Below are 12145 nucleotides of genomic sequence, written 5' to 3' on the forward strand. Positions count from 1 at the left end.
TGGATAAGTTACCTAACCTCTAAGTGCCTGTTTCTATACCTGCCAAGTAAAATTAATCATTATCCTTTGTAAAGGTCTGTTAAAAATATTAAATGAAATAATGTACTTAGTATAGTGCCTAGAAAAGCATCAGTGTTCAATAAATAATAGCTATTAGTAGTAAGTGCTCAATAAATGTTATTCGAAGGATTTACAGTACCAATAAAAGAAAATTAGTCATAATCCTTATTCTAAATATTCAATCCACATAGCTGTGACAGTCTGATTAAGTGTAACATGGTGGGTCCTAGCAACATTCCTTTTAAGAACGGAGTTATGGATTTGAATTGTGATTTTTCCACTCAGTAGCCAGATGACCTTCAATAAGTTATTTCTCTAAAGCCTCAAGTCTTTTTACCTAGAAAGCACACACACACACACACACAAATAGCACCTACCTACCTTTTTAGGGCTGCGGTGAGAATTAGCAAAAACAACAGAAAACATGTAGCATAAGACCCATTACAAAACAGGCCATTACTACTATAATTAACAGGCGCCAAATAAGTAAATAAATGCCCACAGCCATCAATTTTCTCTGAATCGAAGGTACATCACGTATTGCATATTATAGTCTGATTCTCTTCTGAAATTTTTTAAATGAGTAATTCTTAGCTAACTGGGGGTGGCAGGCATGGTGGGGAAATGCCTAGAATAAGAGGTGTACTGATGGAAACATGCCTTGCATAGGACGGCCGAAAAAAGGCTGAACTAAGAAAGCAAGCGGACGACAGCATGTACCTGTCTCTCCTATTTATAGAATCCTATGCTTGAAGCAAAACAGACTTAGCTAGCTCATCAAGTTGAAAATATAAGAGATACCACTGATGTATAAAAAACTCCAAAAGCACAGCTTCGAACTATGGCTCCTCCACTGTGCCCCTCAGACAAAGGCCAGTGTCCACACTGAGGTCAGCAGAAGGACGTGCGTAAGCGCTTTCCCCAGAGGGAACCTGCCGTTGTCGCTCCCTCTGTCTGTGGTTCCCTACTTCGGCACCAACAGACACAAGTATGTAACCACAAGACCAATTACGTTAGATGCCGTATGTTTGGGACATAAAGTTACAACAGGACTGAAATGGATATGACTGAGGAAAAGTTTAATGACTGAAGTGAGCCATCTGCTTAGGGAGAATTGGGCTTGCCCTGGAAAAAAACTGAGGTTGAACCATATGAAACAGCAGTGTTTTGCAGGTCAAAATGGTTAAATATGAGAAATTACCTGGTTAAATGTCTCATTAGAATGTGAGTCTTCCAAATTACCCAGATTTCCTTATGGGACTACATGGAAGGAAGGAACAATCTAAAAAGGAAAGCTAGGACAACTGGAAGACACGAGAAGCAATGCTATGAAGGTCTGTCCAAACAGAACGACCACCAAGACAGAGGCACCCCTGTGATCTTGTGTTTGCCCTAACTGAAAAGCACTATTATTACTTAAACACATTCCGCCAGAAATCTATATAGGGGTTTAACAATTTCTCTTTTGTTATTTTATCGCTGTTGGAGTAATAAAATCCTTACCGTATGGTGAGTTCCAATATTTGAGCAAGTCTATCATGAAGCAAATTTGCCTACAAGGAATTAAAAAATTGTTTAAGAATGGATTTTTTTTTTTTACTTCCCAAATACTTACCTATACTAATGCAAATGAAATTTAAAGGACAAAGCGTAAGGGCAACCATGAAGCTGATGGTACGGAGCGCTTTCATGTTTTGGCTCCCCCTGTCCCATCCACTGGAATTTAATGTAAAGTTTCTCTTTCATTCACTTCCTAGTCTCACTGGGAGAAACCACGAGACACATAAAACAAAATACCCACAGCGAAGTCCCGGAAGACCACTGCGCAAAAAGTACCACAGCAGCAACAATCCTCAACATTCAGTCTGGGAGCTGCCGTCCCCTTTGGCCTGTATTACACACACAGATCACCGAGGCCGCCCAGCCAGGCCACCAAGGGTTTTCAGTCCCCACCTGATACATTACCTTGTGTTCTGCGGATCTGCATAAAGTGTGGAACCTACCGACTAACGACCAAAAAAATGTCCACAAAATCAAACTCTTCCCACATCCCCTTTACCAACCGTTCACTTACTTTGGATTCACATTGTGCTGCTATTTCTTCAAAAGGTGCTTTCTGGAATTTCTCTATCACAAGACGCCTCTTTTCCTTTTCCTGTTCTTCCATTCCACTGGTATCTATATAAATGTTTAGAAAGACCCATTAAAGGGATTACAGATTTTCACAGAACCTTCTCAATGACCATAAAAGCAAACAGTCTATAAGTCAAAAATAAAGGTAATTTATAGAACTAGTTTTAAAAGGAAAAAAGCAAAAGACTGAACATCCTTGAAATGTCTGTAAGACTAGAGAGTAGATATGCAAAACAGTTTTTTAATCTAAGGGTTAAAGCTATCTAGTACAGTACAAGATCCTTTCTCAAAGACTACCTTTGACTCTCTTCCCAAAAAAGTAGCATGACAACTATCCTGCAAGCCAAACAACTTCAAGGCCCCACCTGAAAGATGATTCTTTTATGAACATTCATGCCCTGGTACATGAGATACTAAATTAAAAGGCTGCTGAACTTGATACTGAATGGCACAGCGGAAATACAGAGCCATTTAGAACCTACTGTTTTAGCCTTTTGCATTTATTTCCAGTTTGAAAAGACATCTTTTATCTTAAAATGATGTGTGGCCTGACCAAAGTCTGTGAGATAGTAAAATAAATAAATGCCTGTCTTGATACTACGGATATAAGTGAGTACATCTGCTTAAGAATATGGAAATAGGCCTAATTTATGGCTTATTTGTTAATGGTCTACTGCAACCCCCCAGCAATTCTTCAGGTTGTTTTGTTTGTTTGTTTGTTTTTTCCTGGTTGAGAATTTCATAGGATGAAATGCACGGTGTTCAATGTTCTTTAACCCAGACTGCTTTTCAGGTAGACAAACTGTAGGTTATAATTAGCTAGTTTTAAAAAGTGGAAACAGAAATAGCAGGTAGAAAGGAAACAGGCTATTATTAAGGATTTTTTCCTTTGAAACTGTGGCACGTTAACAAAATTGAAGAATTTATACCCTTCTGAATGACTAAGAGAGAATTATGATCACCTCTCTGTTGTTCACCAGACCAGGGTAAGCAGCTCAAAAGGCCAGAGGCCAGGCAGGACACATACATGTTTACATGTGATCAGGTAAAAGCAGTGGGAAGTAAGAGGACGCGGGCAAGATAAGGCAGATATACCCTGATCTTATCCAAATTTCTGAAGATACTTCCAACTAAAATTTGGCCTTCAGGCAGCAAGTCTGTTTGCCATGCTTTTTGGTATCAAGAGTCCTTTACATCCTTGAAAGGTATGAGAAAACCAAATTGTTATATCCATTGATATTTTCCATATTACAATAAAAACTGAGAAACTTTAAAAACGTTGAACTCCTTTAAAAATAATTCATTTTAAAATTATGAAGCCATTATATGTTAACATAAATAACATTTGTTTAATGAAAAAATGACCATACTTTCCGAAGTGAAAAAACTCAGTGAGGAGAACAACACTGTTTATGTTTCTACAAATCTCTTCCATGTCTTGGCTTAAGAGAAGGCAGCTGGATTCCATCGGCAAGTGCATCCAACCCACTGCAGTACGTTATTCTGGTTGAAGTCTAGAAAGAGAATCTAGCTTCCGAGAGATATGCACTGGGGGAAAGAGTATTTTAATAGCCTTTCCCAGAACCGTGGGTATTTTTTCTTGGACGTTACAACACAGTCTGAAAAGTAGTAGTGTTCTTGAAAGTTAGTTGCAATACAAAATTTGAAATCTCACTACCTTTTTGTAACTGGTTATGGTAAAATCTATTGGTCTATTTAACACTTTGAATAATCCTTATCTACGCATGTTTGTGTAACATCATGCAATGGTCATGGGGAATACTGATCCAGTGATTTATGCAGGGCCTCTACATGTAGACATGTGTCATGACACACAATTTTTTAAATCCTATTTGGTAGTTACTACCACTGATCTCATTAGAAGCATCTAAATATTTGCGTGCTGTCAAACTCATAGTGGCAGACAAAAGTCAAAATTTTAATTTTGTTCAAAGTGCAAATTTTATCATCAGAAGCAAATACAGCAAGGATGGTTTTGTTTTTTCTCTTGAAGTCACAGCTTCATTTCATTTATTTTCCAGAAAATGCCTACCAAATACCATTTTCTGTCAGTCTTTTTTTTTCTTTCTTTTTGAAGTAAAAGTGATGGTCCTTATAAAAATCGACTAGTTCAGGGGCGCCTGGGTGGCTCAGTTGGTTAAGTGTCTGACTCTTGTTTTTTGGCTCAGGTCATGATCTCAGGGTCCTGGGATTGAGCCCCGTGTTGGGCTCCGTCCTCAGTGGGGAGTCTGCTTGAGATTCTGCCTCTCTCTCCCTCCCTCTGCTCCACCTCCTGACTTGTGCACACTCTCTTCCTAAAATAAATAAATCTTAAAAAAAAAAAAAAATTGACTAGTTCAGCTTGCAAGTCAAGGCAATCAAAGAAGTGCTTTACGTGTACTTCCCAAAGACATGTACCCTGGGTTGAGATTTAATAAAATAATTTATATTAAGAGCATTCCTAAATAAAATCTCATTTTAAAATAACTGTGTGTGTGTGGTGCTGAGGAACTGATCGCTGCTAGACTAGCGTGATGCTGCCGCCTCCTTCATTCATGTTGACCGAGGCAGTATAAAGGCTAACAGTGTCTTTACACTCTCATGCAATGCTATGATGAAAGTACTTTCTGCTTGAAGGATCCCTTGCAAGAACCACCACAGGCTATCGAGCGGCCCACGGACACACTGAGAACCCCTGCCCTAGACCGTAAATTTGTCAACATGTCCTATCTTGTTGTTATTGTTATTTTGAAGTAGGTTCCATGCCCAACATGGGGCTGGAATTCACAACCTGAGCCTGAGTCACATGCTCTACCGACTGAGCCAGCCATATACCCCATGACATGTCCTATTAATCTTTAAATGTCTCAAAATATCTTGCATATAATGGATATTCAGAATTGCTTACTGAATTCAATTAATTTTATTTTGGTAAATTTGACATTGAGCACATAATTAAAAAATCCTCTAATGGAGTAAGCCGAAAAAGGTCAGATTTTATTTTATGCATGATGGGTGCTAGAGCATTCCACTTTCCTTGATACTAATTTTCTTATTCTAACAGCTCTGAAAAAATGAGAGCCAATTTCCACCCTTTATTGCTTTACGAGTTAGAAATGAATTGAGAACAAGGTATCATTAGCCTAGCAGTAATTTATATCAATACTTAATTGAAAGAACCATTTTAAAATTTTAAAAAAGAGGCAAATCATAAAATTTATTTCTGTAAGGGCCAAAGGAGAAAAAAGTCAGAGTACTACTTCATGCAATGTGAAAAGATTACAGTCAGTCAAATGTGGGTATGAAATCTGGCACCGCCATCTACTAGCTATGTGATCTCAGAAGAGTTTGTTAATTTCTCTGCCCCGATGTTCTAACCGATAAAACAGCAAGAGTTAACATGGTCCTCTATCATGCCTACTTGCTAACAACCTCAGCCAGCTCCTTTCTCCTAGCCCATTAGAAACACGCTTCTTATTACAGTACTCTGTGCCTGTTAAAAGTTACTCTATTTAATTCACTCAGAATTATTCAGAATTTTCATCCCCCCATCTCCTACAAAAGGAAATATGCTATTTCTCCTAAATTCGAGCAGCCTGCATGTTGGCCACCAAAGAAGCGTGGCATTAAAATACACTGACGTGCTTTCATAATTCTAGGAAAGTCACCAGACAGAGAAGAATTACCTATAGTAAGACAGGAAAAGTATAAAAGTCTAAAAACCGCAGCTGAATAAATCAATTACAGATCTACGCAGCAACGTCAAGCCGCTTCTGCTTATTCCGGCACCTCATCAAGTCCTAAGATACAGATAAGCTAGCAAATCATGAGAAGAGTTGACAAAAATCTCACCAATTGCTTTCTTCAATGCTTCAAAGGTGATTTCTTCAGTGTTACTAACCTAGAGAAAAGGGATTTGAAGTAAAATAAAGAGTTAAGAAAGGTCAATATAAATAACACCTTCACCTCGTTACAATCATCTAAGAACTTTCACAATTGTTTTTCTTCTTTGTGCTGGCTGGGCTTGTGACTATCCTCTGCAGCATCAAGTACCCTCCGCTTCCTCCTGGGTTGGGCCCGGGGCCTACGCAGGGGTTCCCGCCGGCTGGCAGAACCGGCAGCCTGTGCGCAGCCCAACCACCACTGAACTACAGAACTGGATGTCCAGTCGTGGGCTGGGCAGCCAGGGCCCGCTGACTGAACTAGGCTTCCCTAAGTGAACAGCGCACTGAGATAGTCAAGGCAGAGAAAATACGTAAACCCAGTTCAGCTATGTAATACATGACAACTAAGTCTTCTACACCCTCTATAATTCTGGTGCCACATACAGTTTACAAATCAAAAATAAACTGAAAACTTCCAATGGTTTAAAGGCAAGAATCAGCACATCTTTGGGAAGTGTTCAATGAGTACAGCTAATCAACATCTTAAAATAATCATATTCTGGGTCTTCTAAGGTCAACCACCTGGACTTATTTTCCAGAAATACCCTTTAATAAGAAGCTTCCCCCCTTTCTTGCTTTGAAATATATGAAAAGCATGAAATCAATTGCTTCATGACAAAATATCAGAAATACATTTTATGGCACCAGCACATTTTCAGGGGGAATAACATACCCAGTTACTATAGTATCTCTGAATAGAAGGTAAGAAATGATACCTGAGTACTTGCCTGGGCCTCTGGTCATCCCTAATTTTAGCTCATGAGCTTCTTTTGCTAAGTCTAAGGCGGCAAGACTAACGAAAGCAAGACTTCATGCTCTGCACCTTAGCTTCTCTGTAATACAAAGGCTTTAGCTGGAAATCAAGCAGCAAGAGTTCCACTAGCTCGGTTTTTCTACTGAGGGTTCATTTTTCTAGTTGAAGTCAGATTAAACTTGGGAATCTTCAGTTGCTTTGCTCTAGATATTTGGAGCAGATATACAGGATTAGGCTGGCTCATTAGTTATTTGTACCTACCAGCAGTCTAGTACCTCAATGAAAAAAACCCACGGTCGTTCTTACAACTGGTTAGGAGTTTTAGACTTTTGAGAAACTACTACAATACAGGGAAAAGAACACAGAACTATGAGGCCAGCCTTCTCGTTACACATAACTGTTAATTATTACCTGTAGGATCCCAGGTAAGTGAAAAGTTAAAGTACTTTATTCTAAGAACTCTTCTTTTCTATCGGTTCTTGTTTTCCCTAATTCGTATGATCACGATGCAGTCACTCTGTCCCTCTCCCTTCTAGTTTTTAACCTCCTTTCTCGGACTCCCTTTCAGTCATTTCTTGGCCCTGCCCATCCTGCTCTGGAACAGATTACTGCTCTCCCACCCCCTTCCTCACCTCCTGCCTGGCTACTGGGGGTCCTCCTTACCCAAACTGTAGCCTATTAAAAGGATCTACTCGCTGGCCTCTCTCCCGCCAGTCTCTTCTTTCCAGTTTAGCCTAGCCACGCTTCTGAGATTTCTTTCACAAAAGCATAGCCCCGATAATGACACTGCCCGAATGTGAGTGTTTCCCTACTTCATACCAAATTATGCACAAAGCCCTCAGGCAGGTGACAAAACCTTCTATAATTTGGCTTCAATCTTGTTTCCCACTTTTTCCTTTTGTGAATCCTATTTAAAAAGGAAAAAAGACCAACTGCTTTATATTAGTGTTCGATGATTCATATTTTTCATACAGTGTAGACACTGCTAAATACAAGCCACCTACTTCATTCGGTGCCCAACCAAACTACAGTCTGTTTGCTTCTCCAGAACACCAGTTGTGTGCTCTGGAGAAATGGTGCAAAGGCACCGGCCTCGAGGAGTTTCAACACTCCTACTCTTGATAACTTTGTCTTATTCATGCTCTACAGCTCTAATCTAGACTGTACAACACCCCTGAGCCCACGTAAAATCTGTTTGTCTTTTTCCAATCAGACTAGTTGTTATGTTACTTCCACTGATATCTTACTAATTTAATAACACCTAGAAGGGCAGCTCCTGACTAATATTACACTAGACTTGTTTTGTTAGCACACATGCAAGTTTCTTTACTCATATTTGGGAAAAGGCAGGAGTGTGTAAAACAACGATCTCTTATTTGTCCTGGAATAAATAACAATTATTTTTAGCCAACCAGTGACTTAATTTTGTACAAGGAAAAATTCAATATGCACTCAAAATGTAATAGGTACAGCCTCCAATCCAGTCCCCCAAATAATTGAGCATTGACTATTACCTTTTAGAAAGAAGAACTGAGTGGTGATTTCAATAGACTACAGTAACAATTTGAGTCATATGTAGGGAGAACAGAAATTTGATATGATCTCATCTAAACATTCTGACTTTAAAAAAAAATGATAAACTCTACAAGCAGATACTGGATAGATCTGAGGACTAACTGGGATTATGTATATAAAATTTCAAATAATTTTGATCAGATACAAGAGTACTGTTTTTTTAAATGGGCAATTCTCTTATTTGATTCATTGTTAGCAAATATACTTATTCATAGCTTGATATTTTGTTACACCATTAACTGATGAACACTTAACTGATGTGTATTTCTCCTCTCCACGCTATGAAATTAATTAGTTCTAGTCTAGAAGGTAATGTTATTTTGTCTTCTGGTTTTTGAACAGTCATTCCTAATATACAAAATCAGATTCCATAATGGTAAATGAGTCTGAAACGCCAACGTGCTCAAGTAACCCTTATAATAAGCTGTACTTAACTTTTCAAATGCTCGATGCGCAGCATATCTGACTGAGGACTTACAGCAAAGAGAAAACAGGGTCTCGAGCAAGTTAACAAATGTATTAATGGACTTTTAATTGCAAAATGTATGTTTAAGAATTTCCTTCCTATAGTAAGTCTTTATGTAATACAAATGTTTTCTTCAGTTCATTTTTATCAAAATAGACTGATTTCTTTGCAACAGCTGGAAGTGCACTATATATATATATTTTAAATAAAAATGGTTAACAAAAGGAGAATGGAAAACCACTCAATAAAACTTATTGCACTCTTGATAAAGTGTATAAACCAAGGCTTTAGATTAATTTTCCCCCCAAAGGTAACAGCAGCAAATTCATCATCATTAAAATACAGAGCCAGCACAATACCCTCCTGACTAGTAAAAATTTAGTATATAAATTAAAATGGCTTTCAAGAGGTGAATTTAGGGAAGATGATTTTTCTTGAGCTTTAAAGTGGCAAGAAACTACACCCACCGTTATTTCAAAATGAACACTAACTGCCTCCTAACTGCTCTTGACACTCTGCTGATAATTTCACAATGAAACTGACTGGTTCTCGTTACTGGGGAGTGGAACAGCATTAAAGATGTAAGCTAGTTGGCTGGAACCTGGCCACCACAAAGTTGTAATTCCTGCAGACTGACAGGGATTGGGGAGGCAGGGGGCTGTGACAGCATGAATTCAGACAAATTCCTTCCCCTTTTCTTAGATGGATAATCTCTTAATTATTTATACTGGGCCATGAGGAATAAGGAAAAACCTAGGAAGGCAAAAAACAGACAAACCCCAAGGAGGAGGCTCACTCAACGTCCTGGTTATTTCAGCATTTTTACTTGACTATCAAAGAATTCTCTGGTGATTTGTGCAGAGTTAAGTCCTAGACAATACTGGCTGTTTTCTTCTTCCTAAAACTCAGGATACACTTTTGTGCTCTACTGAAACAGGAGGAGTCACAGTCCTTAAAGAGGACGCAGGGCACTGATGCGGGGTAGCCTACATTAAATCTATTATAGTCACTATCAAACGATAAACAATGTTCCCTCTGGGCGAGGCTTTGAGACCTGCCACGTAGTATTTGCCTTCACATGAGACTGTACAGTTCCCTTTATTCTCATTTGTTTCATAAATCTTTAAAAATAAAACAGGATTTGGAGAGCCTCCCAATTTAATAACGGGCCTTATATAACATTTCTTACGGATAAAAAAAACTGAGTTCCGTTTCACAGTTCCGTTTATTACGCTAAATCACAATGTAAAACCTAATGACCTCATAATACATATTGTTAAAATTGTTTATCTTTACTGAGAGCTTAGTAAAATAAATAAAAAATCAGTTCAAGGCTAAATCAGACTAAAAGCATTAATAGTCTATTAATAGCATTGTTGATTGATTTGGGGGATAATTTAGAGTTGTATTTGCTCCTGTTTGAAAGTATGGAGGGGCAAAAAGCTCTTTTAAATTGATGTCTATCTCAAGAAAGTACTCTGCCATACACTTTCAGCAACTTACCACATCATCAGAAGGAATGCTGTTGGGTAAAATATCCACCTGAATGGATACGGTGTCCACAATACTCTTTCTTCTCGAAAGTCGATCTTCATCTAAAATCAAAATGGTTTTTCCCCATTACTTGCCAGTTAGAAATGGTATGTCATTTAAAAATTTTACCTATTTCAGGGGGCGCCTGGGTGGCACAGCGGTTAAGCGTCTGCCTTCGGCTCAGGGCGTGATCCCAGCGTTATGGGATCGAGCCCCACATCAGGCTCCTCTGCTATGAGCCTCCTTCTTCCTCTCCCACTCCCCCTGCTTGTGTTCCCTCTCTCGCTGGCTGTCTCTGTCAAATAAATAAATAAAATCTTTAAAAAAAAAATTTTACCTATTTCAGATTTCAAAAAATCTTAGAAAATAAAGTTTGTCTTTTTTGCTCTTTCTTAATATAAAAAGCACTGTGTTCTCAGACTTTTAAATTCCATCAAGCAGATTAAAAAAATAAAACTGATGGGGGTGAACTAAGGGTAATTGTTTTATTTTCCAAAAAGGGGCATTCAGAGCAGCAATGTTACCATTACCCTAATAGCTTAACAAAAAATAAAACAAAAAGTCAACACTAAAAGGAGGAATTACATAATCTAAACTGAATATATCCATTTTTCCTGGACACTCACAATATTGCCCTTACATCTCTCATCTCCCCCCGAACAGTGAAAGCTGTGCCCCCATGTCTGCAAGTGTTCACCAGGCACCACATTTGTGGACTGAAAGGATCCGCTGATTCAGTCAATAGCTCCTTCTCCACCCTTTCCAGCCATTCAACTCCACTGGCTCCTCACCTTTGGCTTAAGTCAACCACCTGTCTGGAAAAACTTGCTCTTCACTTCAATGCTCCAGCTAATCTACTTTGTCCCCACTTTGCGAACATGCCTGGGCTGAACCGACTGCTCTAATCTGTCACCACCTATTCTTCTTAACTCCTGCAGTTTTATAATTCTGCCCTCAACCGCTCTTCTCAAAAGAGGGTGTGTCTTTCCACCAAGTTCAACAGCTATTCTTAGGCCCACTTTATGCTTAACCATTTCGTGGAAATTTGAATTTTTTAATTATAATCTCTTCCCACACATTTTTTTCTACTTCGATTTTCTCCTTCAGCATTCAACAAATCTATGAAGGGATCAGACACCATGTTAGGTGTTAGGGAGAGACTGCTTGAATATAGTCCATACCAGCTTAGAGTCTAACAGATAAGACCTAAAATAAACAGTTACACAAATACTGAAGCACAACGGAGAAGCACAGGGTGCTAGGAGAAGAACACCTAATAGTTACGGTTTGATCCAAACAAAGGTAGGCACTTTATGTATTCCGATACACAGAATTAGAGGTTTATTCAACCACAGTTGAACTGGACAAGTACATTTTCTCTTTTGAGCTGCAGTTCAATATTTCCAATCTCCTATTAGTCAATTCTATTTGACATGTTCTAAACCCAATTTTAACATCTCTAATAAACCATCTTTGTGTCACAGTGCCCTATTTATTTTCAAGAGGGCCTTCATTAAAATACTGCATCTTTTTTGCCTGAATTCTTAAGAGAGCTTCCTACCTGATCTAATTGCTCTCTCCCTTTTATATTGCTAATAGTGTTACTTCGAAAGTAACTCATTTTTAGTCTTAATTATAATTTTAAAACAAATACAGCCCACACACTGATGCAGAGCTTCC

At 38.6% G+C, this 12145-nt stretch overlaps 1 protein-coding gene across 5 annotated transcripts in view; it reads right to left on the reverse strand.

Moving 5' to 3' along the window:
• The window catches only part of EFR3A (EFR3 homolog A), a 105700-nt gene that overhangs the window by 4738 nt on the left and 88817 nt on the right, over positions 1 to 12145 (reverse strand). For all 5 annotated transcript variants that reach the window (XM_045812217.2, XM_045812213.2, XM_087864613.1 and 2 more), the window contains 4 exons: positions 10436 to 10527; positions 6046 to 6094; positions 2135 to 2238; positions 1564 to 1613 (listed from right to left, as the gene is read on the reverse strand). In XM_045812217.2, coding sequence (XP_045668173.1) covers positions 1564 to 1613; positions 2135 to 2238; positions 6046 to 6094; positions 10436 to 10527 — 295 coding nt within the window. The remainder of the gene's footprint in view (positions 1 to 1563; positions 1614 to 2134; positions 2239 to 6045; positions 6095 to 10435; positions 10528 to 12145) is intronic.

This window comes from Ursus americanus, chromosome 9 (assembly GCF_024610735.1).
Source record: "Ursus americanus isolate L20-20 chromosome 9, mUrsAme1.1.p, whole genome shotgun sequence".
Lineage (NCBI taxonomy): Eukaryota > Metazoa > Chordata > Mammalia > Carnivora > Ursidae > Ursus > Ursus americanus.